This window comes from Agelaius phoeniceus, chromosome Z, assembly GCF_051311805.1.
Source record: "Agelaius phoeniceus isolate bAgePho1 chromosome Z, bAgePho1.hap1, whole genome shotgun sequence".
In the NCBI taxonomy this organism is placed as follows: domain Eukaryota; kingdom Metazoa; phylum Chordata; class Aves; order Passeriformes; family Icteridae; genus Agelaius; species Agelaius phoeniceus.
The window spans coordinates 43,104,784-43,131,047 of record NC_135303.1 but is presented as its reverse complement, the minus strand read 5'-3'; the positions used below and the strand labels follow the sequence as shown (position 1 = coordinate 43,131,047).

Here is a 26,264-nt window from a genome sequence, read left to right as displayed (position 1 = left end):
TCTTTTCCCCAGGACACACAGCAGATATGTGATGCTGCACATGTCACAAAGCAAATCATAGTACACTAAGATGAAGTTCACATCCATCTGATCAGAGGCTTTTAGCTGTTACAAGCCTATCATATACCTCTAGCTTCCAAGGACTACATAGTTTTATTCTCACTCATACAGAGCAGGCTCAAACCAGGCGGATTGATCTAGAGATTATGAACACACCAGCTCCTCAGCTGAAATCCATGGAACACCACAAATTTATTGTTAGCTCAAAGGCCGTATCATTTTATTTGCCTTCCTTTCACTGAAACAAACAGAGCAAAGTGTCCCCACACCTGATGCATACACAGAGGTCCAAAGGCATGTGTATGCATGCATTGAAACAACTCTACATGAATCTAAGGTACCAAATAATACCCAAAGCTGACACCTAAGAATTAGAAGTTATTGTCCTTTGTAATGGCAACACATTTGGAAAATAAAAACAATACTTGTTTAGAAAAAAAAAAAAGAGGTCCTTCACTGAAACCTTTTACCCAATAGACCACTTTCTGTTAACTGCTTAAACTTTGAAAAACTTATGTGGATGGAAAATATTGATGGGGATCTATTATGTCATCACTGTTTTTATACAGACATTGGCACCACAGCAATTTGTTCACACATTTAGTAAAGAAAGAAAAATAAGAGCAGATATTTTTAAAACAGAATAAGCTAGAATATAAAATTACCTGATTAACTGCAAAACAAATTCAAGTAATTAAAATAACATGACAGGAACCGCAATTGGGGACAATGGCTCTGGAGATGTTTTATTTTCCATTAAATTACAGACTTCTGGCTGAGACAATGGTGTCTGCATGCCAAAGCTGGGACAGTGACAGTGTGGTGCTGCCGGCATCTCCAATCAGTTGTTCCCTTCCACCACATTTCAGAAAGGCCTGCACTGCTTGACTTAGCTGAAGAAGATTAAGCAGGCAGAGAAGTGTAACCCACAGACAAACAGAAGTGAGAGCTCAGGGATATAAGCATAGCCTACACATCACATCATTGCTTGTGAGTGACAGAATCACAGAATATACTGAGTTGGAGAGGGCCCACGAGGATCACTGAGTCCAGCTCCTAAGTCAGTGGCCCATACAGGGATCAAATCCACAACCCTGGTATTATTAGCAACATGCTTAATCAACAAAGTTAATCAGCCAAGCCCGACTACCCAAAGCAGCCATCTGAAAATCCTATTTGAGACAGCAGCTACCAAAGCAAAGTCTTGCAGGAGAGTACTTCAGCTAGTGAAAGAACATGGAGAGAAGATGCCACCTTCATTAGCTCCTTTCTACACCAAAATCACTGTGTCCTAGGTTGGCTATATGATGCTTTTATCCCCAATTGTCTTGTTCTCTTTATGCTGAATAATAAGCTTTGCACCTTTAAGACTTGTTCCAGAGAGTGAAGGGGGGAGAGAAGAAGCGTGCAGTTTGTTTTCAGACACTGCACTCACTCCTCCACATTCCTGCTCCTAGACTGTGTTGTCTGCAGATGAACAGACAGTGGGACAGAGCTCTCCTTTGCTTTTAGTTAGTTTAGCTAGCTGAGGCAAAGTTCCCTGGACTGTGGGTTTTGTTTTTCCTTTTCCCCTTTTCTTTGGACCTGTTTAAACCTGCTCTGGACTGAACACCCAGCAGAGCACTGGCAGCTCGCACCTGGGGCCCACCAGTGAGTGAGCTGAGCTGCAGCCTGGGGAGGGGACTTTCTCAGTTTGTCACCTCTTTTGGACCAGCCAGGGGTTTTATTCTTTAATATTGTTTAGGTTTTATTGTTTAATAAACAGGTTTTTTCCACTTTTCTCCAAGGAGATATTTTCTCCCAGACTGGTTAGGGCAGGCAGGGCAAATTGAATCTGCTTTCCTAGAGGAGCCCTTTGGGGGTTCTCTCCCAAATTTGCCCTGAACCAGGACACAGTGATATTTCCTAAGGTCTACATGTACAGATTTAGCACACTCATTATCTCGGGGCGGGAGGACATATTGTGTACATCCATTACACAATGTTTCAAAAATTTTCTGTTGGACGAGTAAAAAACTCTTGTCCATCCAAGTGAATTACACAAAAGATAACATTAATGTTGATTATCAAGTAAGGAAATGTAAAGAAGCATAAAACTCCTGCTAGTAGTGGTCCTTTGTCATTGTTCACCAGCAAAATATGTTCAAAATAATAGTACAGAAAAAAAAGGTAGTATATTTTATAAAAAATAAACCTACAATTACTAACATGCACTTCTACTCCCAACTTTAAAAACCTTAAAAATCGTATCATCTCACTAGTCCTCATACTTTAGGGAAGTTTGTCAAAATTCTTTGCATTTTGCAGAAACAATTCAGCAGTTTTTCCAAATACATATGAATTTCAAGGGGAATTTAGAGGCAAAACCAATACTAATAAGAGACTGTCAGTCAGAGCCGTTAAGAAGTGATTGGGACCCAGGTTGTCTTGTAGACCCCTGTGCAGCTGGAGTTATCCATAAGAGTCTCCTTAAGTCATTGATTATTCTGATTAAGGAATTCCCCTTGCCATCTATGAACTGAGGACAGGTTTCACTGAAAAGGTTTGCTAACTTCTCCTAAAATTTTGAGACTCTCTAGTGAACATTTTCAATGTTTCCAGACTACTTAATGTGCGGTCTGACACACTTCAAAAATGCCTGGCTTTCAATAAGGATGCTAATAATTCACTTTTAATCCCTTTTCCACTTCCAGTTATGAAAGGAAGTAACTAGACTTGTTAATTTCCTCTAGAAGTCTTGCTCTGCTCCACTGCTCATATAATGGACATTTGGTACATGGTATGTCCCTTTAAAATAAACAGAGATCCTCTATCTCTCAATGTAATCTGGGTTATGAAGTTAAATTTGAAGCACCTAACAGCAGAAATGAAAGATTTAATAAACAATTAAGCTTCTTCTTTGGGTCATTATCTGTGGTCTAAGCTTTCAAGAGCAATGCAGGATTTAACTGAAAAACATGAGAGTGCTGGTAATGGCATTTTTTTGGTCTTGCCTTTATAAGCTGGTATTGTTTAAACTGCCACATTTTCCTCTCTCTCCTTTTTTCTGTTTGCCTCACAACACCAGCAGGAGAACATTTATATTACTACTGGGCTTCTTTCTTTTTCCACTGGCCATCTGATGGCATGAAATTTCCTTTGAAATTATTTTTTTGAAGCTCTGGGGGATCAGTGCTGAAGTGTGCTAAATACCACAATTGCCTCCCACTCCTTACAAACCACCGTAATAGATTCTCTTTGAGGAAACAATATTCCTCCTTGCTGAGAGGCAGAACTGCAGACTTTGCTGCTCAAGGAGCTTTTGCACTCAATTCATAAAATACTTCATTGCACTGGAAAGCTGATGATCAGCCTGCCCAGTCAAAAGCACTATGACACACGGGCCTGTCCAGAGAAGATTAAAGAGCAGTTTTTTTTGAGGTCAGCTCTTCCGTCTTACAAACAGAATGGAGAGTATTTAGGAACAAGAGTGCCTGTACTTTTAGATATTTAATTTTCATTTGTATATGAAACATTGGAGGTAGAAGCTCTTAGCTACAGAGAGGTTTAATCTAACAGGGATTGCTTGTATCTTTATAGCGAAAAAAGTAAGCTCTGCATTCACCAGAATAAGCAAAAAATTTGGAACAAATTTACACAGTAGCTGTAGTCTTGAGTGTGTATATCCTCGAGTCCTTTTTCATAACAGTGCATAGAGAAAATGAGAAAAATGCTTAATTTTATCTTCTTAAAAGATTGTCTGTTAATTTTCATCTTTGTAAAATTAAACAAAAGTGATTTTCAGTGATGACATTTTCCTTTCCATTATCAAAGTTATGCAAGGAACATGAGCATGTGAGGAACAAAGAAATGAAGCCCCTATCTCTAGGTCTCTGAGAGTGTCACAATGAAGCCATGATTAACGAATTTAAACCATACAAATGTCAAACACTGGGTTGTGGTAGACAAAAATAGATGCAAGGCAACAAAATACAGAAAACCATTTTCCAAGAAAACTGAGACCAATTCAAATTTCAGAAATGGCATCAGTTTTATTTAAACAGATGAAGGAGCCTTAAAATAATCTGAATTGACATTAATATAAGTTATCCCATCACTCTTTCACCTGACTTTGGCTTATTCTGGTGTCCCTTCACACCACTTATAATAAGAAAAATTAAATTAATATGCCTTAGGTTAATATAAATTCAGGATTATATATATTCTCGTGCAATAACTGAGCTACTTTGTCTGTCAGGAGATACTCAGGGAGCTGCAATTGCTCTGGATAACTCGAGGGAGAGTGAGGGGAGGATTACATATGTGTATATATACAGATGGGAGTAAAGAAGACAGAGGAAGATTTTTCTTAAGGTACCCATGGAGCAGATAAATAGTAAATAGCACAAATATAATCACAATGAATACCACTTAAATATTTAAAAAAATCCCACACTTTTGCTGTGAGGGTGGTCAAACAGCAGGTTGCTCAGAGAGATTCTAGAGACTTTATTCCTGAAGATATGCAAGGCCCAACTGGTTATGGTCCTGGGCAACCTACTCTGAGACCCTTCTTTGATGGATCAGTTAGATGATCTCAGAGGTAGCAGTCACAGAAATGTGGTAGCTCTGCAAATGAACAACCTTAGATAAAAAACCCCAGAAATTAGGAAAACAAAACAAAATAAAATAAATCACAGAAGGGAAATATGTGTTCTAAGATTAAATTGCACATAAGGCAAAAAATGCTATTCTAAATTCCTATTCCTAATCTAGATTCCTATTCTGTCTTGTTTTATCTACATATGTGATACTGCTCATTGTAGGAAGAATACTTGTGGTAGGGGAAAGACTACCTAAATGTGAGAAACCTAGTAGGGCAGAAGGAAAAAGGAGATTTCACAGAAGCTATTTAGCAAATGTGAAGCAACAGAAGCTCTCCTGAGCTCTGAACACTGCTTGGCACAATGCAGGGCCACAGAGCTCTGTGAACGCCTGTGTCTTTCTATAAACAATGTCTTGCCTTGGAAGGGATACATTGCTGTTTATCTAAGGCTATGTCATTTGAAAATCTAATATATAGAACTATGAGGATGGTATCAATAGAATGTGGGTAAAAGACATGACATGGGATGCACTGTGGATCAGTTCTACAAGCCTGTCTGACAAATACTGTGGGAATTCTATAGACTTCAGGTGTCAAAACCAGTCCTAGTGGGTATCCAAATCCTGTAATTACTGACACAGGGAGCTAGTTAGATTTTCAATTTTGTAAAAAGGTTTTGCTCTACTGATGTGAGGTAAACAGCTGGCCTATTGAGGTCTAGAGCACCCTCTGGTCTTTGTCAGCTTGCAGATCACATTGCTTGCCCCATTGTGAAGCTGAGGCAATACCAAAATGATTATATAGCACCATTTCCACTGATTTCAGAAATCTAAGCAACAGGCCTGAAGAGCCACTCCCTTCCTACTGAACATTCAATTAAATGATTCATATGTTTTTCAACCAAATACTTTAACATTAATTTCTTCAGAAACCCACCACCACTGAAGATGGGATGCCATTGCCTGTAGTTCATTATTTCCTAGGAACTTAGTTAAACTCACATGAATATTTAAATTAATAGACTTCCTTCTTCATCTCTTTCCTTGGATTGCTTTATTCATGAAGTGTGTTTTTCTCCTGCTCTGCTATGAAATTGACTACACTATTGCTAGTGGAAATAATTTTACCATGTTTATTAATTTTATTAAACTGAATCTCAGTGTTTCTGCTGACCATCATTTCCAAGGAGTTTCTCTTTAAGACAAACCACAAGGAAACATCTTCTGGGTCAGATCCTAGTGACTCTGTCTCAGATCAATGATTCTCAATACTCTCTGACTTTGGCTAACTATCATGTTTCAATTCATCCTTCAGTTTCATCCTTCAATTCCACGTCACCAAAAGGATAGGGATAATATGTCTTTTCTGCTGGCCTTGACTCTTGCCTATGAGGAGGACAAGACCTCTGCAAAAAGCACCATCTCTCTGGGCAAACACCACAGTATGGCCTGTAAGGGCTTGAGCAAATTGACTGAGAGGTCATGCTGCAGCAGTTTGAGTCAGTACAGAGAGATGGCCAGTGTTCAACCAAGACAAAGAAGGTCCCTGGAAACATTTGTCCTAAGTTTTGAATCTTTCAGCAGTGCTGAACAGGGTGATCTGTACACTAACCTATGCAGGCTGAACTGGTTCAGTGTGGAGATATTTTCACAAATTTTACCCAATGTCCAGCCTTTGCAAGGTTCATCCACAGCAGTGACCCCCCTGGCATGAGGAGGCATTTTAACAGTGTTGTGTGGTTGCTTGGTCCAGTCCTTGTATTGGCTCTTTGCAAAAACACAAAATAACCAAGGGAATTCTAAATATTTGTTTGTGATACCATTATTTGGCTAGAAAATTTGTTCTGTGTATGTATACATGAACAATGAGAATATTAATTCATTTGTGATCATTTTTTTAAATTGCATTGATTTAAAAAGATAACTACATTATATGGTGTATCCAGTTCCTGTCCCTTCCTTACACAAAAAAGAATTAATGATCTTTCTTCTTTAATTTTGAAAAACACAAAAATTTTTGCTTGCTTTGGCAATGTTCTGCAATGTAATCATGTACAGAAATCTAGTATAAACATCAGCAATTTTAATAAGAAATACAGCTATTTTATAATTTCTAGTAACTTCTTCAATATGCCAAGCCCTGGAGGTAAAAGCTTTCCACACCCACACTGCATTGCAGTCTGGCTGGCACATGTGAAAGGCAAGCACTTCAGGAGAGAAGTTAGGTGACTGCACTCCAGGAACACTTCTCTGCTTATACAAGTTGCAGAATACTGGCAGGTCTTTTCTTTGTCCAGCCTGCAGGAGCGAGCTTTTGGAGAACCTTTTGTCCCCATCAGAATCTGGTGATATTCTGAGAACCTGTATTTTCGCCACCCTCTGACCTGGAAAATCTTGTCCACATCTTTTAAAATTCAAATTTTCAGTGAAATGCAATGAAAGCTCTATTACTGCAGGGACTTTTGTACTAACATGGAAAACTGAGTAATAACAAAAGGAGAGAGAGAAAGAGGGGTGCTGAAACAGGCACAACAGAGTGCTAGTAGAGTACCAGACAGGACAGGGCATGATTAGAAGTACAGTGGGAAGAAGAAACAACACAGTCATGAAGAAGTCAAATTAAGGTAATTAAATGGGAACTAATGAGATTAGCCAAAAATCTAATGATACAGTCAGAGGGATGGGAAATCAAAGGGCATTCACCTCCTGTGAGAAAGAAAAATGTGCATGTGCAGAAAGCCAAAATAGAGAAACACAAGGGCATGGATGGGAAGTCCTCTGTATACAGTAAGGTAAAGAATAGTCCCTCTGAAAGCATTTGACCAGAACAAGAGGTAGAGCTATGATTCGAGATGAGGAGGGATCAAGGCTGAACAAGGTCACATGTCTGAATGGCAAATGTCCCATGCTGCTGACAGTCATGGCTTGAGATATTGTGGTGGTGTGTTCCCTCTTAAAACCTTTTTGTGCTGCAGTGTTCTCTGAGAAAATGTGTGTTAGGCCTCATCCTTGAAAATGCCACCTGGGCTCAGGTCTTTCTGAGCTTATCAAAAACCACTGTCTCCTCTCAGAAACTCTTCATGAGCTTCTGTTTTTCCCATGACCAGCCTTGGAAAACATTCGTCTGGCCTGAATGGCATAAGTTTCCTGTTCTCACGCTATCAAAGAAAGTGCCAGCCTAAACTGTGGCCAGGATGAAACATTGTAATGATTGAAGTTCACTCTCATGCAATCCTTTAAACAGAGTGGGACCCATCTGGAGATGCAAAAGCATCTGAAGTGAGTATATTCACTGACCTCTGAGGAGAATTTTTCCACAGGTAGCTTATCTTGCACTATGTCTGCATATGTCTGCATATGCACTCTTTGTGCATATGGGTGGAAGTTAGGTTACGTCATAATTTATGATAAATGCTGTTAAGTGTTATTTCTCTCTTAGATTGTTAACGTTAAACTATAAATAAAGGTATCAGTTAGGTTAAAGTACTGTTAAGTTTAAGTGTTGTTAAGCTTTAAGATGCATTCTTTTTCATTCTTGTTTACACTGTCTTTACACAGAGACACACACATACACTTAGGTAGTTTCAATTAATTTCTGTTTTAATAGCCGAGGCTTTGTTGTTGCCTGCCTCCCCCCTTGTTGTGCCTCAGCTCTCCTTTCCAAGTAGAGTGAATCTTGCCAACTAATCTGTTGTGCTTTGTGGTTTAATATTAAATCTGACTTTTGCTCGTACTCTTGCCGGTAATTTTTTGAGCAATCTCAAACACACTTGTTCAGGACAGATATGAAGGTGGTTTTAGAACAGAATAGTTTCAAACGGGTTTGATTTTAACAATGCCAAATGAGTCAAAATTAGCAAGGGATGGTGGTAGAGTCAGTTTACACACATGGTTGGATACATGGTAGCAGAGCTTTTAAAGGGCCATTGACGCATCAGTGTCTGTAAGAGGAGTGAGAACAGAGACTTCTCCAGGATCAAAAAAAAAAAAAAAAAAAAAAAAAAAAAAAAAGAAGCAAAGAAAATTATCAGATCCCTGTGAAAAATCAGACAGAACAGGAATGCCTAATAAAAAAATTTACCAATGGCTGGGCATTTTCAATTCTTGGAACTGACACTAGGTTTTCTTCCTCTTACAGGGTGAATACTTGGCAGGCTGCACTATCTGAACTTGCTTAGGAGTAGTAATTACCAATTAAGTAATTTGAGTAAGTAAATGAAATATTCACATTCCTAGTTTGCTTTCAGGCAATAAGTTCCTTATCAATAGTTATTTCCTCAGTATTCACAACCACTTGTGGTAATCTGCTGTCCCCCCACGTAAACCAAAAATAATAGAGAATAGTATTCTATCAATTTTTAACTGCTGCGTAACTTATTGCCCTCTTTCAGAATTCATTTGCTATACTTTAATTGTACTCCTCCACTAAAATGCGTTTCAAAGCGCTTCATATGAAGGCTAAACAAAACAACATCCTAAACTTGTGCCATTTATTGTGACAATCTGCCAACTTGTTGTGACAGGCGTAACAGATTGGTAGCAAAAGCTGAGCAGCAAAGGCTGGCTGACTTTTGTTTTAATAGATGAGACTCTTGCTTGGCTACATTTTTAAGAGTGATCAGAACTAGAAAGACCATTTTCAAAACAATTAAAAACTCCTTAAAGCTGCAATGTAAATAGTGTTGCAGTGTTGGGGGAAGAGGCAAACCACAGCTTTTTCATTCACACAAGGCCTTAGAGCAGACATGAACTTGTTTGAAATGAACCTTGGGCTGCAGATTTCTTCCTGATTCAGTACAGGTTGATTGATAGTTTGAGTTGGGGCTGGGCTGAAAATAATGACACTGAGTCACTGTTAAAAATCAGTTTCCCAGCTTCTCCTCCTGAAGGCCATCTGTCAGGGCTTGGCCAGGAAATCAGATCACTGTTCTCATTTCCTGCACTGTGAGGTGTGGGTTTGGAGTCACAGAGTCATAGAATATTCTGAGTTAGAACAGACACACCAGGATCACCAAGTCCAACTTCTGACCCTGCACAGGACACCACAAGAGTCACAGCATGTGCTTGGGAGCACAGTCCAACCACTCCCAGTGGAGGCGTGGATAGGCTGGGGAAAAAAAAAAAAAAAAACAGTATTAGATACATATCCCTTTGGCAAAGAAGAGGCACTTTAGGTATCACTGCACAGCTGAAGCACCCAGACAGATATAGGTCCTGCAAAAAATCACTATTTTGCTCAAATGTATGGAAACCACAAACCTGGAAACTTCTTGCTGGGAACAGAATTGCTAGTAAGAAGTTTCTGAAAACAAAACTGACAAGCAGCCTCTGGCTGGCTCTGCTCATGACTTCAGCACCATCAAAGGCCAAATCCACCAGAAATTAGCCCCATAACCATGAAGACCTTAGCCAAAACTCAAAGTACTTCTAAAAAGGTCTGGAAATGTGAAAACCAGTACAGTCGAAAGTATACAGAGTGTATTTGAAAGACATCAACAATATCCGAGACAATCAATTTTCCAGAATTCACCAGACACATACTTGACTGCACCAATAATAACCAGAGACTGAAGTAAGGAGATCAAAACAGTACTGGAGGTAAAACTCACAGATCTGCTTTTTGCTTTCCTGCAGAAAAATCAGCCAAATAAAGATTTGTCCAGTTCATAACAAAAAGCCATTATTATAAATTGGAAGTGCACAATACCTCTTAAAATGCCATTGCCCAGTAAACACCATATTTATACATTGTGACAATCATTTAATCAGATGGCAACCCGATGAAGATGGATCAGTTAGTCATGCAGAGGCTGTACTGGGAACAGGAAACATAAGAAGACTTAAGAAAAGGAGACAGAAATAAAAACTGCATATAAAGAAAGTCAAGCAATTATGTCTGTTTTCATCCAGTAGAAGGAAGTGTGAGGATAGAGGAGACATTTTTATCTTGTGCTGCGCAAACAGTACACAAGATAGTTCAAGAGAAGAAAATTACTTCCAAAAATGCTGTGAAATTCCACAATTCAAGAAAATGGCTTTTCAAGTATCCTATTCTAAGCTTAAACTTAAAATAAATACAACAGCAAGAAGTCATGAAATGCTATGAAAAGATGCAACCAGAGGGTTTAGGGTTCTCTGCATGCTCTTTTTATTTTTTTTTTCTGGACTCCAAAGCCAGGCAAAAACCCAGCCCAGGCAGACAAAGAGAAAGGGAAAATAATTGTCTGACGAATGTACTTTCCACACTCAGCAGAGAACACCAAAACTTGTTGGGTGCTCTTCTGTAGCTGAAGACAAGTGTTGGTACTTCTAATGGTGCACAGTTTACCACTGCCTCTTATATCCATGCCCCAGGAAGGCTGACAGAACCCTCAGAACTTCCACCTTGCACAAAGCCCTTCTTAGGTCAGAGCAATGGCTGTCATTAAACTCTTGAGTTTGTCTCACTAACATGACAGGGAGTCTGAAGTCAAGTGTCCAGAAGAGGAAAATTGAAAAAATAAGGCATTTTTGAGATCTCTAAAGTGTGCTAAAATGAAACAAATATTCGTAACATTCCCATAAGATGTTTTAATTCAAAAGGAGTGGTTTATCTAGAATTGCCTTCACTCCAACCCATGACTTAGGAAAACTCTGTCTTTGACTTTAAAAGAAATACCTGAAAGACCTTTAGAATGTTTTTCATTTTTATTGCCATGTTTTAAGCCACTCACAAACTCTGTATCAACCAAAATGCCCTTCTAGAAGATAGTTCACAAAGTCGGTAGAAATAAAATAATTCACTAGTAAATCTGACAGACTTCATCAAAAAGTCTGTAAGTCTATTTCACTATCTCTGATATAACTTTGTACATGCAAATGCTCACTTATATGCCATTCACTGAAAATTCAAAGAAGCAGTTGTTTTACAAAAAAAATTGAGGTTCATTTCAAAAGTTATACTGCTGTTCAAATGCCCTGTTACCATTGTGAAATTTTCTGATTCTGTTCTATATGCTACATTTTCCACTGGAGACTTACCCTGGAGCCATAAAAGCTGCAAGGCTGCCAAAGGATTTTCCACTTCAGCAGGCCTTCAGAGGAAACCTGAATATTGTTTATAGCCACAGTAATGTATAGAGTCAGGATCAGACAGAACACATTGGCCAAATACCACTACCCATTTTGTCCATGCTCTCTTATTTTCATCTCTAGAAAGTATGATGCTGTGGGGTTCAGCTCAAGGCAGAAATGCTGGTAGTGTGCTTTCAGAAGACAGATGGCTGAAAAATTACTTACCCTATCCTTATTTGTCTCTCTTGTCCTGAAAAAAAAAGGTAATTTCTTCAGGTCTATAATATTTCCAGTTTGTATAGATATATGAAAATAGCATACTTCTTGAGAAACTGTATTAATAAGAGATGCAATTTGGATTATAAATAAAGCTGTCTTTAGAAAAAAGACTGGATATTCGATTTTTTAGTCCCTTACAAAAAACAGCTTGTGCAAAGCAAATGCCTACAGATATTAGCAAAGTTTAATCTTGAGAGATATCACTTTGGATTCTATTATGAAAAAAGAAAATATAACCAGTTGGGTTATCATTACTCTGCTTATTCTCAACTTCACTCTGCATCTTCAGTTTCATAGAATGGTTTGTGCTTGAAGATCATCTATTTCCAGTGCAGCTGACATGGGCAGGGATGGCATTCACTAGATCAGGTTGTTCAGGGCCCCATCTAACCTGGCCTTAACCACTTTCAGGGATGTTGTACCCACAGATTCTTTGGGCAACCTGTTACAGTGCCTCACCATCCTCTGAGAAAAGAATTTTCTTCCTAATATCTAAATTAAACAGCCCTCTCTCAGTTAAAACCATTTCCCCTTGTCCTGTTACTATCTGCCCATATAAAAAGTCCCTCTCCCTCCTTTTATGCACATAGAGAATTTTACAATTGCGGAGCAATTAAGCTGTACTTCTGATACATCTATGTACTTCAATATAAATAAAAGGAAAACAAACTACCTGAGCAGATGGAGCAAGAGTACATTCAGATATGAATGAGCCATAGCATGGACAAATTTAAGTTAAAGTAAGAAAGACCATGGAAAAACAGGGAAGAGAAACTGCGCAGGAAAGTTCACCATTGCAGAGACATTTACTTCCCTGTCCTTTTTACTCAACCTGAAAGCATGACACAAAGCTGTTCTTCTGACAGTTTTCTAGATTCTCCTGCTAGATCACTGTTAAGTGGTTCTGGCAATGTAATATTTCAGGACCTGGAAGCAGAGCAGCACGCAGTCAGACTCGAGGCATGCAGCACAAAGCTAAGGTAACTGGAAGCCGAAACAGTTTGCACCTCCACCAAGTACTGGCAAGTCACAATAGCTGGCTGCTTGGCTGAGGACCTGGGAGTCTGGGCACAAGGACAAACCAGTGGGGCCAAGCTGATGCACGGCCCCCAGGTGATGGGGACCTCCTGGCACCCCAACACCACAGCCCCAGGCTAATGGCTGCACCATGCCAGAGCTGGACATCCATGTAGGCAGACAAGAGCTGGGGAGAAGGCAGGATTGCAATGCCCTAAGGGCCCTGACATTAACTTCACAACATTCATAGTCTGCCCATATTGCCCTATCTGATCAAATACCTGTTGAGATGTTTGGGGAACCTGCAGAACAAATGGAAAAGGTGCTAAAAGGCTTAATAAAGAGGAGAAGAAAGAGCAGAGGAAAAATGCCAGCTCTGTGGCTCTTTGCCATTTTGTAGAGATGTTGCTAAATCATTGATAAAATTTATTTTTTTTTTTTTACCTTCAGTTATGATGGAACTGGAACTGATCATTATACTCTCTAATTGGTGACAACAAGGCATTCGTATAAGAAACTATCTCTGGCAGCTGTAGTTACAACATAATAATATGTTACAAACTATGTCAACACAGCTGCTCAGTGCTGTGTAGGAGATGAGATCGTTATTCACCTGTTTGACCTGTGGGACATGGTAGGGGCATTCTGTGACAGCAACTTGTTCTTTGGCAATCTTCATTGTGGTGCCAGCTGTTTCCTGCACAAGGTTGTTTTCTGACTGTACACTGTCATCCATCACTGCTCTGTACCAACCAATAGGCCTGGGCAAAAAGACAGCAATAATGAAATTAACTTCTGACAATTCTGACATGTTAAAACAAGGATTATTAATATTCCCAAGGATGATCATTCTAACCTAGTTTAGCCAACCAGCCCTGTAAATCTGGTAGTAAATAGCAAAGCTCGTCTAAAGCAATAGAAATTTGGAATTAAAACAAAATAAATTGGTGGTATTTAATCATACTTTGGAACGTTGAATTCTTGCATTAATTTTAAAGTGGGCAATGGCATCTAGTGTGTAATGATGAAAGTGTAACAAATCTCTCACTCTCTGAAACTGAGATGCCTGCACAAATGGCTGTGCCATTGATCAACGTGAAGTTCCTTTTGTGGCTGAATTCTTTAGTTCACTTTCTTTTTCCCCCTTTTTTTTTTTAACTGGATGGGACTATTTAATCCCATTGTTTACTGTGACCTAATTCATAGCAAAAGTCAGAGAAAGTCAGAGTCCTACTGAGTTATTGCTGCATCAACTTGCCATGAAAAATATAGAAATTTCCTTTTTCCTTCTTGAAAAAAGTTAACAATATAAAGGAATTGATAAAATCTGTTTCCACTTATTAATGTCTCAGCCTAAAATTACAGGTTTCTTCTGCCATGATCTTGGTGATGTGATTTTGGAGCACAGGTTGTTGCCATGAAGGAACATCTATAGCTACAGGTAAAGCAGTAGAGGTTGCCTGCACAGGTTACCTGAACACAGCTCAATCACTAGCTTGTGATGGCCCTCTGTTTTTAATCATCTATGTGATTCCTGCAGAGTTTTACCTGCAGCAATTGAAGCAGGAGTTCAGAAATTAAACATTACAAAGGAAGACTATCTGAGAAAAAGAGCAAAAAAAGATGAACAGTTCAATACAAGCTTCATAATGACTTCATATCTCGAGATTCAGCAGGATGTTGCTTGGTCTGTGCAAGAAAATGACAAATGAATGCTGTTTAACATTTTGCTTGAACAGTTTTCCCATTCAGAAAACTATCTGAAATACAATAATGAGAAAAGCAGAACTGTGAAGCATTTTAAAAGACTGATTACCTTTCTAGGACGTATAATCTGATACATGCTTTGTTTATCAAGAGTAAATTTAGTAGCTGAAAAGATTAATTGAACCTATTTTATGTACTTGTACATGCTCTCACAGAGAAAGTAACTTACTTTTTCTTTTCTTATTGACTCTTGCATAAGAGCCTGCAATACACCAGCAAGAGTAAAATGACTCTTCTAAATTTAGTAGTTCATAAATCTTACAAGACACCAATCCATCCAGTGGTTTGTTGTTTCAGGTTTTTTCCTCCTTTTGTATATCCAAATAAAATGTTCATGCAGGAGATGCACAATATTTGCTGTTGCTTTTCTCCTCTCCCAGGTTACAAGAGGCTTACTCATGCTCTACCCCCTACACTCTCTCCCTCCCTCCCCCCCATAAACATAATGCATGCAGTGTGCATACACATACATGTGCATCTATGTACATTAATTTTTGACTTTCAGCTAATGGACAGGAAACTGCTATGACTTCAAGCACAAAGCCCTCTGTTTTGGAGGAGCTGTGTGACCTGGCTCTTGTAATTTGCTGAGGATTAAATTTACCATCCCAGCTACACTCACAAAGTGAATGATCTTTAAAAAAAAGTTATGCTCTGCATGTCTTTTCCCCTATGCATTTGATGCTCATCTCAATGCCTTGGACAGCAGCTTGTCACTTAGTTGTGACTCCTGTGCATAACACTCTGGACGGATATCTGATCTCTAATGGCTACAGGTTTTCAAAAGATAAATGGTATTTTTGCCATCCACACTGGTTCATATATTATTCATTAGGACTAAAGACTAACTTAAATGTGCAGTTGGTCATTCCACACCTTGAGCAAAAAATTCTTCAGGACTCAGCATTCTGAAGTGTCCTAAGAGGGGACTTTTCCTCAGCCCTTGCTAATAAGAAAAGGCTTGCTTCAGTTAATTTAGTTCCTCTTTTGGAGACTACTGACAGCATACCTAGATGAGCAGGTTGCCAAGCTAGGCTTGGGATGTTTCCAGGTCTTCTGTCACTCCATGGCAAAAGCCATGAAACCTGTTGAACTGCAGATAGTTCCAGCTTGCTGGAAACTGGCACTTGAAACTTCTTAAAACTGCAGCACTGAGCATCTGTGGCACTGCTGATGATTCATCTACCAGTAAAATGCTCAATAGATATGCAGCAGCAGCATTTTCTGCAGCCACCTTTTGGATTCTGGTCCAGTTTGGAAACAGAAATATGCTTCATCTCTGCAGTTTCACTTCAATGTGGTGAACCTTAGAATCTCATTTGAAGCACAGCAGGTGGGTACTAAAGGAGAAGGCCCCTACAGAACACCCTGGGTTATTATGTATTTCTGACAGGATGAACCTCAAACATCCCAGGCCTACACGAGTAAGCTCTGCATGCATGTACAGCAAAATAACTCTGGTCGGTTTATCTACTCTCATTGTCTCTCCTGAGATTTCAAGTTACCCCAGTGTGAGAGACTGAAGAAAATCATTATTTGCTCAAAAACAACCAAAGTGTGTGTTTGCACAGCAGGGTGGCAAGGCAAGCTCTGCAAAAAGTGGCATGATGCACTTCTCCATATCCCACCTCCCTGGAGCCTCTAGTCCAGCTCTAAAATGGTTATCAGCCACTGGCACACCAGGAGCCCCACATGGAGGGGTGGGCTCCAGGAGGCTAAAGCAGATAAAAGCAGTTGCACAAACACCATCTCCCTAACTTCTTCTTCTTGAAATCTGGGTAACTTAAAGTTGGATGGGTTAGAGTTTGCTAAGTCAGTGTCTTGTGAAATGCTTTATGTCAATTGAATGTTTTAAAATTTGCCAGGTACCCTTATTCTCTTAAGTTTGCCTGTAAAAATTTGTTAAACCTCCTGAGAACACTGTGTTTCTCCCATATGCCTGTCTCAGGGAATAAAAATCTTAACCTTAAAGAAACATATCAAGTGAGTCCAGGGCTTTACTCCCCAGGTCTGGTAGATAAGACACCTTCTTCTCAAAAGGCACCTGGAAAACAGGCAGAACATCCAGGGAAAGTCCAACACAACTGCTGGCTGAAGTCTTGTGTAAGCCTACAAGATTATGCCAGGGGAACTCTAGAAGAGGATTGATAAAGCTCATTTCCTGCCCTGAGCTGATTAATGCAGCTCAGTCCTTGTCCTGGTTTTGGCTGGAATTTGAGTAGATATTTTTTAGAAGCAGGTACAGCACTGTGTTTCAGATTCAGTATGAGAATGATGGTGATAACATATTGATAGTTTGGTTGCTGTTAAGCATGCTTTCTCTGAGCCAAGGACTCTTCAGCGACTCATGCTCTACCAGTAAGGAAGTGCACAAAAAGGTGGATAAAAGCATGGCCAAAACAGGGGACCTGAACTGGTCAAATGGACGTTCCACAAAAAGAATGTCACACCCAGTATATAAACGGGGGGAGCTACCCAAATGAGGGCCTATCTGGGTTTGGCATTGGCCAGCAGGTGGTGAGCACTTATGTTGTCCATTATGTACTTGTCTTTGGTTCTCTCTTCCTCCTTTTTATTACTATTACTAATACTACTATTATATTTTCCTCCAGTTCAATCATTAACCTGTTAACCAAAAAGTTTCACTTTTCTTTTTCCCCGCAGTTCTCCTCCCAGTCCCAGTGGGGTAGGGTGCTGTTGAGTAAGAAGCTGCATGGTAGTTAGTTGCCAGCTGGGGCTAAGCCATAAAGCTTTCTCTACACACGTACAACCCTTAGTAGCAGCTGACGCCAAGTCACTCTGCTTATTCGCACTATGTCGGTAGATGCAGTGGGAGTGATGAGCTGGTTTACACAAAGCAGCACTGGAAAGAAACAGCAGCCTGTAGCACACTTGTTTTCCTCAGTTGTGCTCACTGCCCTAGACACCCTTCACGTTTCAATGACAATTCCCTAGTAATGAGTGTAATGAAAAACAACCAAATGAAGCTTCCCATGCTGTAAATGTCTTTGAAGTATTAAGAATGTTTTCTGACAACTTGCTCCTTTCCAGTGTTTGCAGATCCCATGTAGCATGCAGCTCCTGAGACCTCAAGAGCAGATTCCCATGGGATCCTGGGTGGTGCAATGTTTGCTCTCTCAAAACAGAAAAGCAAACCTGCAGTTCTTTTTTCCTCATTGCACTGACATTTTTAAGCTGGCCACTGTGGCCTCCTGATCACTGTGGCCCAAGACCATGCCATCTCCCAACAGGCCTTCTCCATAACAAACCAGTAAGTCTAGGATACCTTTCCTTTCCCTAGGTGCGTCTCTGAGTATTTATAATACAAACTTCTTTCCCATAAACTGTAAGAATTTTTCAAATCTGCTCACCATAGCAGGAGGCATTTCCAGCTGGTCTCTAGAATGTTGAAATCTGCCGCAAGGAGAAAGGCTGCTGATCCAGAGATTTCTCCTAATTGCCTGTTAAATTAACTTCTCAGCACTGGCATCCTGGCTGGGCATCTGATAGAAGACACCCATCATCTCTGCTTTGTCTTCCATGACATCATCTTCACCCAGAGACTCCCAACCACATCATCACCAACTGTAAGGGCTGTATCAAACCTCTCCCTTCTATTTAGTGCAAGCGCTCCACCTTGCCCTGCCCTCTCAATAGCCTGTACCCTCCCTCCCAGCACTCTGGGTGTAGGAGAAGTCCCACTTATGCCATGGATATCCCAGCTGTGTGAATGGACAAGCTTCCAGTCAAAGGCACTTGCAGCGGCAATCCTTGAACCATCTACCAGGGACACCCCAGGCACTGAGCCCCTGCCCTCCAGGAGAATTTGGGGCTAAACAGAACAAAGGGAGCCACCACATTCACTCCTAGGAGATGCCAGAGAGCTCTTAGCAGCCAAAAGCCAGACTGGACCACGGCAAGCCCATCACTATAGGTCACAGCATGTGGCCCCTGGACCTCCTAGTGCCCTGGCTCCTTCAGACATTTGCGCTCCCTGAAACCTAATCCCATGGTAGGGACCAACCTGGCCCCTGCAGCCCAGAGACGCTCCCAGGGGCAAGAGTGGAGGCGACTGACTGCAACCACTCCTGACTCCCTCTCAGGCTCAGCTACCCTGTGCCAACTGGTTGGGAAGGAGCAGCCCTTCTCCACAGCCTGGGCACTTCCAGGTGATGAGGACCATGGTGTAAAAACATGGTGTCAGAATGGTGGGTGCTGCTGCCTATTATCTGTCCCTAACAAACATCTCTTCTTGAAAAGCAAGCTGGTTTAACATTCAGGCAATGCAGTCAATCCCCACTAACACTCACCACAACTGGCTCAGCAACAGAGGCAAGAAAGGCTCTTTTGCAAGGTTTTATTCCAGCAGGGCATGGCTGAAGGGGACCAGCGAGGAAAAAAGAACCACATGGAGCAGGCAGCTTGAAAAGGGGAAGGGGTGGGGAGTGGAGCTAAGGGCTGGGCAGAGGAGTTTGGTCTCCAGGGGAAGGGGGGTGGCCACCAGGGATACCAATCCAGTGTGGGGACAGGACAAACCAGGGGAAGTTGTGACACAGAAATCCATTTGGGAGTCTGTTTTTTTCCCCCTAGGACCAACTCTATGGTAAGTAGTTACTGCTGTTTCCAGGGCTGGGGACTTGGGAATTGACTGAGGCAGGAGAGTTCATGGAATGCTACAATGGTGAGACAAGCTGCCCCTTCAGCCCCTGGATAATCACAGTGGAGCGGAGACCCACCTGCAGGCTGTGGAAAAGCCCCACTCTGGAGCAGGTAGAGATGCCCTTATGGAAGCTACAGCCCATGGAGATCTCACACAGGAACAGGCTCCTATCAGGAGCTGAAGCCTGTGCTTAGGAGCACATACAGGAGCAGGTTTCCTGGCAGCTGGAGCAATCTGTTTCAGAAGTACTGCATATCTGTAGAAAGGGCCCATGTTAGAGCAGAGGAACAGTGTAAGGAGTAAGAAGCAGCAAGAATGTAATGGACTTAACACAATACCCATTCCCCATCCTTCTGCACAGCTGGGGAGGAGGAGGTAGAAGAGCATGTATGAAAGAGTGAAGTTGAGAAAGGAGAGGAAATTAGTTTCAGTTTTGCCTTTTTTTCTTCTCCGCCTACTCAATTTTTCATTGGCAATAGAAGATATTAATTGTACCCAACTCTATCTGGTTAGTGACAGTATCTTGTCCTTGCCTCAACCCAGCTTTCCCATCTTACTTTCTCCCCCATCCTGCGGAGAAAGGAAAGTGACAGAGCAGCAGCTTGACTACCTGGCAAGCAACCAGCCAAGGTCAAATCCATAAAACTCGTGGAGGTAGTGCAGGAGAGACAGTGAAGGTACCCTCCTCGTTCAGCCCTCAGAGCTACTGCTGTGCACACAGAGAAGGGCCAAACCTGGAAAACAAAACCCTGCCAGAGGTCTATTATTGCACATAAATTTATATCCTGCAGCAGGACATCTAGGATGTGCTGAGCTGGGTGAATGATGGTTATTTCAAGGAGGTCAGGAGGAAGACCTTTTATTACCAAGGCTAGACAAGACAGATGTTTTTCAAGTATGCAGCCGCAGGATATAAAGAAGAGGAAAAGACTTCTTGAAGACTGCACAGGCAAAATGCACAGGCTCCAAAAAAGGGAAATAAAAATAAGAAATTTGAAAAAAAAGATGTTTCCCAAGGGAAAACTCTTATTTTAGAAAGGGCAGGACAGAGCAGCCACCCAGCTTTTGGGAAAACTCAGAACTGAACCAAATCCAGGCAATCTGATCAAAGTTTCTGCTTTCAGTGGAGGCTTGTACCAGCTGATCTCCAAACAACCCTTCCAACCTGAAGTTCTCCGGACTGCAAAAATATCCAATGGTCTGGATATATAAGACGCTCAAAACCAAAGGAAAAAACTCTATTTGCAAAACACACAGTACATATGTAAATATATTTAAACAAACAACAAAAAAAAACTTATTGCTTTATTCAAATTTTGACATAGCTTACCTTAAAATTACTCAAAGTTATTTGAGAATTTCTGTAGAAATCACTGACTGCTTTTCAGCAGAGATCTGCTTAAACCAGAAATTGAAATGATGCTGGAATTCAGACTAAATCACTTTTTATGAACTAAACATTTTTCTGGTCTAAGAAGAACAATCCCCATAAAATGCATTTCTAGGCTCTTGTTTTGGATTCCTTTTCTGTTGTTTGGTTTACACAAAACTTTGAAATACACTGTGGATGGCTTTATGAAATTAAAACTTCCAAACAGTCCTCTAACAAACTTTTAGAATTACATACTAGCTATATTCTATCTTCTTTGACTTAAAAGTGCATACACATTCAGAAGTTTTATACATTTCCTAGACATCTCTTTAACAGACAGAAATCCTACCGGACATTTTAGTTTTCAAGGGAAAAAAGAAAGTAGTTAAATTCACAGTTTTAACAAGTGTTCCTAGGAAAGCCTACTACATTTTTTCTTCTGGGAAATCAAACCACGAGGATCTGTTGACAAGTCTCTTTGGCAGTCTCAGTATCAATGGCTCTCTCTCTGGACACTCTAGGAAGGAAGTCCTGGGGGAAGGCAGTTGACTGGAAGGCGCTGCTGGTGCTTCCTGAACATAACTGGTTACAGTTTCTGTGTGAGAGGTGTTGCTGCTGGTACTCACTGTGGCAACACTCTGATCAGCTGCTGTTTCCTGAATTTTGACATCAGCATTTCTAACGCCACCACCTAAGTTTTCTCTTGTGTCAGGGATACCATACTTTTTGTCTACTTCTCCAGTTTCCTCACATCCTGTGCTCCTCAGAAAAGAAGATGGAGACTCATTTTCCCTCTCATTTATTTGAGTTGTTCCTGTCCATGTAATACTGCTGTCCCATTCGGTACTTTCTGGTTCCTTACTACTATCACTATCAATTGTAATCACCACCGGAGAAGAATGTACTGAGTTACTCGTGTGATGTTTCCGGTGTTTCTTCTTATGCTTTTTCTTTTTCTTTTTAAGATGCCTCGTTGTGTCCGTTGCTTTTCCTTCATAGACTATCTCCACACTTGGACTCCTCATTTTCTTCTTCCTTTTCTTACGCTTTGTCTCACTGCTTGCACGATTGTCTGACAGGCTATCTTCATTTTTGCAGCAGTCAACAAATTTTGAGGAAGTTTTCTTGGACTCATTTTCTCTTTCTAGACTTGTGCTTTCCATGAATGCATTCTCCAGGTGGCGAGTTTTGTACTTCCTTTTTCCACCAGGCTTTTCACTTTTCATTCTGTCATTTCCTCCAGAAGGAGTCCTTGATCTGTTGCTTGACCGACTCCTTGACCTGCATCTTTCGTAACAGTAATAGTGTCTCTCATGGAGTCCCCTCTGGCTATGCAGATCTGTCCTCTCAATAAATGATCGTATCCTGTATTCTGGACTAGAAGATTGCCGTGAGTAAAGAGTGTTAGACCGGGTCCTCCTTCTGCTGGAGGATTCATAGCTGTCTCCAAACACCTTTCGACTACAGAAAGCAGAACCCCACTGGTGTCTGCTTTGGTAACTGTCTCTTACATAATAGCGATCGCTGTCTCTACTTCTTGATCTCCTTTTACTGTGGCCTTTGCTGCGTGAACGTGATCTGCTCACTTCTCTGGATGGAGTGCTCTCACCACTTAGAGAGCCCCTCTGGCTTTTCAGAGAGGCTCTGGTGTCATGAGCCCTTGATCTTCTGCTGCTTCTTTTGCTCCTATGTTTGCTACTATCTCTGCTTCTCGATCGTCTCTTTTTAAGTTGGCTTTTGCTACGGTGCTCCCTTCTAGACCGATGGCCATGGCTGCCTCGACTGTCCCGTGAACAGGACTGTGGGCTTCTAGACTTTCCCTTTTTAGACAATCTGTGATTCCAAGGGGAGCATACTGTATCACTCCCTGGAGAGGGGCTCCAACTCAAGTCCTGTGGAGGCAGATCTTTTCTTTTGTATTTGTTCTTCTCATTCCCTTTTGATTCCATCTTCTCAACTGCAGGAGATAAACAGCTTCTACAACTTCCTACATCCTCCCCATATGTTGGGGAATGTGGTGAGAAGCTCCTGCTTGGGTCACTGTCACTCCAGCTGTGACACTGCACTGGTCGCTGTTTCTTGACATCTTCCCTTTTCTCTTCCTTGATGGACTCCTCAGAGTCAGAGGACAGCTCAACCACTTCTGGGGTCCTCTCAGCTAGCGGCTTAACGTACCCAACAATGACACAATTGTCTGAGGAAGAGCCGCTGTCGTTTGAGTCAGCATTAGCCTGTAACTCAGTCTGCAGCTTGGTTCTTCGGCTCCCTGAAGCAGAGTCCTCGTCAGAACTTTCTGATGACTCCAGAGGAGAAGCTATGGTTGCACGAACCTCTTCTGAAATGGAATAGGAAGGCCCCGGAGTTTCGTCATCCCACGGGGCCTGACCAAGGCCAGGAACAGACAAACTATGATCCGGCCCTTGCGGGTACGCCACATCTGGAGATATTGTGATAATTGATGAGTCTGAGTGGCTTCCTTCCTCATACGACGGTGCAGGACAGTCATAATTGGCGTGTTGATCGTATGATTCTAAGTTAAAAGGACAACGAGCAAAACTGATGAATTCGTGCAGGAAGTGCTCTGTCCGATTCAGCAGAAAGGGCTTCAGATCGTCAGCAAAGGCCTGGCTTTCCAGATCGTACCTGGTTACGTTACTCATGATGATGTGCTGCACAATATTGATCAGAGACCCATGGGCACCAAACAGGACCGTAAGCTCTCGCTTCAGCCAAGGAACCAGGCGGTGAAGGCAAGCAGGGTTGCGCCGGAAGAACTCGGCCGAAATCTCTCGGTATCGGCCGCCGTCCTGGATGCTGCGGATGCGCACGCCGGTGCGGTACAGAGCCCTGCGGAAGGTGATCATGTCCTCCTCCTGAATCTGACGCAGAGATCTGCCCTCCGCGCTGGCCTTCCTCCTCGAGGCCAGCCTCCTGAGCATCTGCTCAATCTCTCTGTGCCTGTGTCGCGCCGGCTCGCTCGACAGCCCTTCAAACAACATCCCGTTATCCGGAGGGGACGCCACCCTTCGGGAAGGGGAACCGCGCCTGCGGCGTTCCCTCGTTAAGGTGGTGCGGTAACGAAACCTCCGGCCATCGGGGCTGGCAAAAGAGCTTGTTTCTAAAGGGCTCAGGATGTACTCCTTGAAGTCATCTTCAGCACGAATCGTATGGAAAATGGAAAAGAAGGGTTGCTTGCACAGCGGGCATTCTGCTTTGTTCTTGGACCACTCTTGGACGCAGCGGAAGCAGAACCTGTGCAAGCAGCGATCCAGATACGCCACGTTGTCAAATCTGTCCAGGCAGATGGGGCACTTGGAGTCGGGAGACGCATCTGTCGGCAGCTTACTGGTGCTGGCTTTCGGAGAAAAATTGCTATCTTCTGCAAACTCCTTATCTGATGTCATGTTCTATAAAAGACAGAGACAGAAGATCATTGCTGTCACAGAGAGGCAAAAATCTTACACTGTAGAAACCCACAACAATTGCTTTTACAGTTGCAAAACCCAGCAGAAGCTCTGAGACAATGCTGAACAAAGAGGCAGCATGACCTAACTACTTGGTTTGACTTCTCTTCACAGTGAGGTCTAGGTTCTTCAGTGCTGCAAGTTTTACACAGCACCCAAACAATGCTGGCACTGATGATGGTAACAGGCAGGCCTGTCTTCTTCCCCACTCTTAAATAACTCCTTTGATGTGGTCAGTAGATTTATGATTTACATGGTATCCTCCAAAATATAGCTTAAAATATCTAGCATTTATATATGAAAAGTATGAGAACAGTTAGTTCTGTACTTCAAAACAAACCAACCAAAAGAAGTAATTGGACTTTAACTATGTTATCACCTTCTAAGTTCTGCTGGACCTGTTCTGTTCCTGCACAGTCTGCCCCTCTTTGTTGGGCATTCATGCTGGACCACACACAGCTTGTGGGACAAGACAATCTCCAGGGATGTGTTCCTGCCAAAATAAGTATTTTTTTTCAAGACTGAAGCAGAAATAACCAGATGTTATGCTGAAGTACACACTGCCTTTTATCTAGTCAGGTTGTTATGCTGTTTGCCTGAGATAGTAAATTTTCTTCACAGCGACTGGTCTGGGGCTGAGCTTTGAATTTGTGTTGAACACAGTGTTGATAACACAGAGATATTTTTGTTATTGCTGAGCAGGGCTTACACAGAACTTTTAGTACTTCCACACTGGTGAGGAAGTTGGTGGGGCATGGGAGGTTGGGAGGAGATGCAGCTGGGACAGGTGACCCAAACTGACTAAAGGGATTTCCAGACCACGCGACATCCTCAATATATAACATGGGGGAAAGAAGGAGGAAAGGTGAGACATTTGGAGTAATGATGCCTGTCTGCTCAAATCACACCACACATGATAGGGCCCTGCTCTCCTGGAGATGGCTGAACATCTGCATGTCCATCAGAAGCAGTGAATTATGTCCTTGTTTTGCTTTGGTTGTGTGCATGGCTTTTGGCATCCTTATTTAACTGTCTTTATCTCAACTGACAAGTTTTTCAGCTTTCACCCTTTCGATTTCCTCCCTGATCTCAGGGAGTGTGCAAGTGGCTACCCAGTGCTTGGCAGCTGGTTGCAGTGAAATCATGAGAGACGTCAAACATGGTCAACAAAAAATCAATCTATTTAAAAGTTATTTTCTGTTTTGGCGTTACCCTAAGGCATTACAATCCAGTGAAAATAAGTTTCCACCCTACTCCAAAATCCATTAGCCCATGTTTTGCAGCCTGTCTGGCAGCAGACGTTTCCCGCCGGCAGGACACCGGGGCAGCAGCAGCGCTGGGGTGCCAGAGGCGCAGCCCGGGCTCAAAGAAGTGCCGGCACACCCGCAGGGGTGAGCAGGCCCCGGCCCCGACCCCGCTCCGCCCGCTGCGGCACCGCCCCCGCCCGCTTCCCGCCACCCCTGCCTCAGCAGCCGCCAGCCAGCGCCCCGGAGGAGACGGCGCTCCGCCCGCCCCCAGGCCCGCACTCACCGCCGCCGGGCCTTCGCTTCCCGTGCGGGCCAGGGCCGCGGCCGCCTTCAGCCTGTGGCGCGTCCGGCAGCGCCCGGTGCCGGGAGGCTCCCGCCGCTCCTCCCCTGGCGGGCGGCGGCGGCGGGCACCCTCCGCCAGGCGCCGGGACGGGTCCGCCATCGGCGGCGGCGTTGCCACAGGAACAGCTGCTCGCGGGCGCGGAGCTGAGCCGGGATCTGCCGGGAGCGAGACCGGGGCCGTCGCCGTCACATCCGCGCCCCGCGCAGTGACGCCGTTCCGGGGCGGAGGCTGGGGAGGGGCCGGGATGGCGGCGGCGGGTGGGCGGTCGGTCGGGTTCCGGCCCGCTCCGCCGCCCGGTGAGTGTTGGCGGGGCGGGCGGGGCAGCGGCAGAGCTGGCGGTGCTGAGCAGCCCCGGGGAGCAGCCCGGGCGGCGGCGGCCCCTGGGGAGTAAAAGCGAGGGGAGTCGCGGCGGTGGCGG

The 26,264-nt window shown here is 42.7% G+C and overlaps 1 protein-coding gene across 12 annotated transcripts; it reads right to left on the bottom strand.

Annotated features, from left to right (window-relative positions):
* Positions 1-9,120: 9,120 nt before the first annotated feature.
* On the bottom strand, positions 9,121-26,225 carry TOPORS (TOP1 binding arginine/serine rich protein, E3 ubiquitin ligase). 12 transcript variants are annotated; one of them, XM_077172274.1, is made up of 9 exons: positions 25,787-26,044; positions 20,751-24,199; positions 20,031-20,154; positions 19,497-19,676; positions 14,467-14,541; positions 13,607-13,754; positions 13,438-13,523; positions 11,923-11,947; positions 9,121-10,459 (listed from the first exon to the last, which is right to left on the bottom strand). In XM_077172274.1, exons 1-2 carry the CDS (start codon positions 25,943-25,945, stop codon positions 21,218-21,220), a joined length of 3,141 nt encoding a protein of 1,046 aa, XP_077028389.1. In that variant the 5' UTR covers positions 25,946-26,044; the 3' UTR covers positions 9,121-10,459; positions 11,923-11,947; positions 13,438-13,523; positions 13,607-13,754; positions 14,467-14,541; positions 19,497-19,676; positions 20,031-20,154; positions 20,751-21,217. The 12 variants fall into 12 exon arrangements, with proteins under 12 accessions (XP_077028389.1, XP_077028392.1, XP_077028385.1 ...); XM_077172277.1 differs by having other exon boundaries at positions 9,121-9,751; XM_077172270.1 differs by having other exon boundaries at positions 9,121-11,947.
* Between the last annotated feature and the right edge of the window lie 39 nt (positions 26,226-26,264).

Coding starts and splice junctions, on each gene's coding strand:
- TOPORS (XM_077172279.1), bottom strand. CDS start 25,945: ATGGCGGACCCGTCCCGGCGCCTGGCGGAGGGTGCCCGCCGCCGCCGC. Junction 24,200..25,786: donor GAAGCGAAGGCCCGGCGGCG/GTGAGTGCGGGC, acceptor TGTCTTTTATAG/AACATGACATCAGATAAGGA.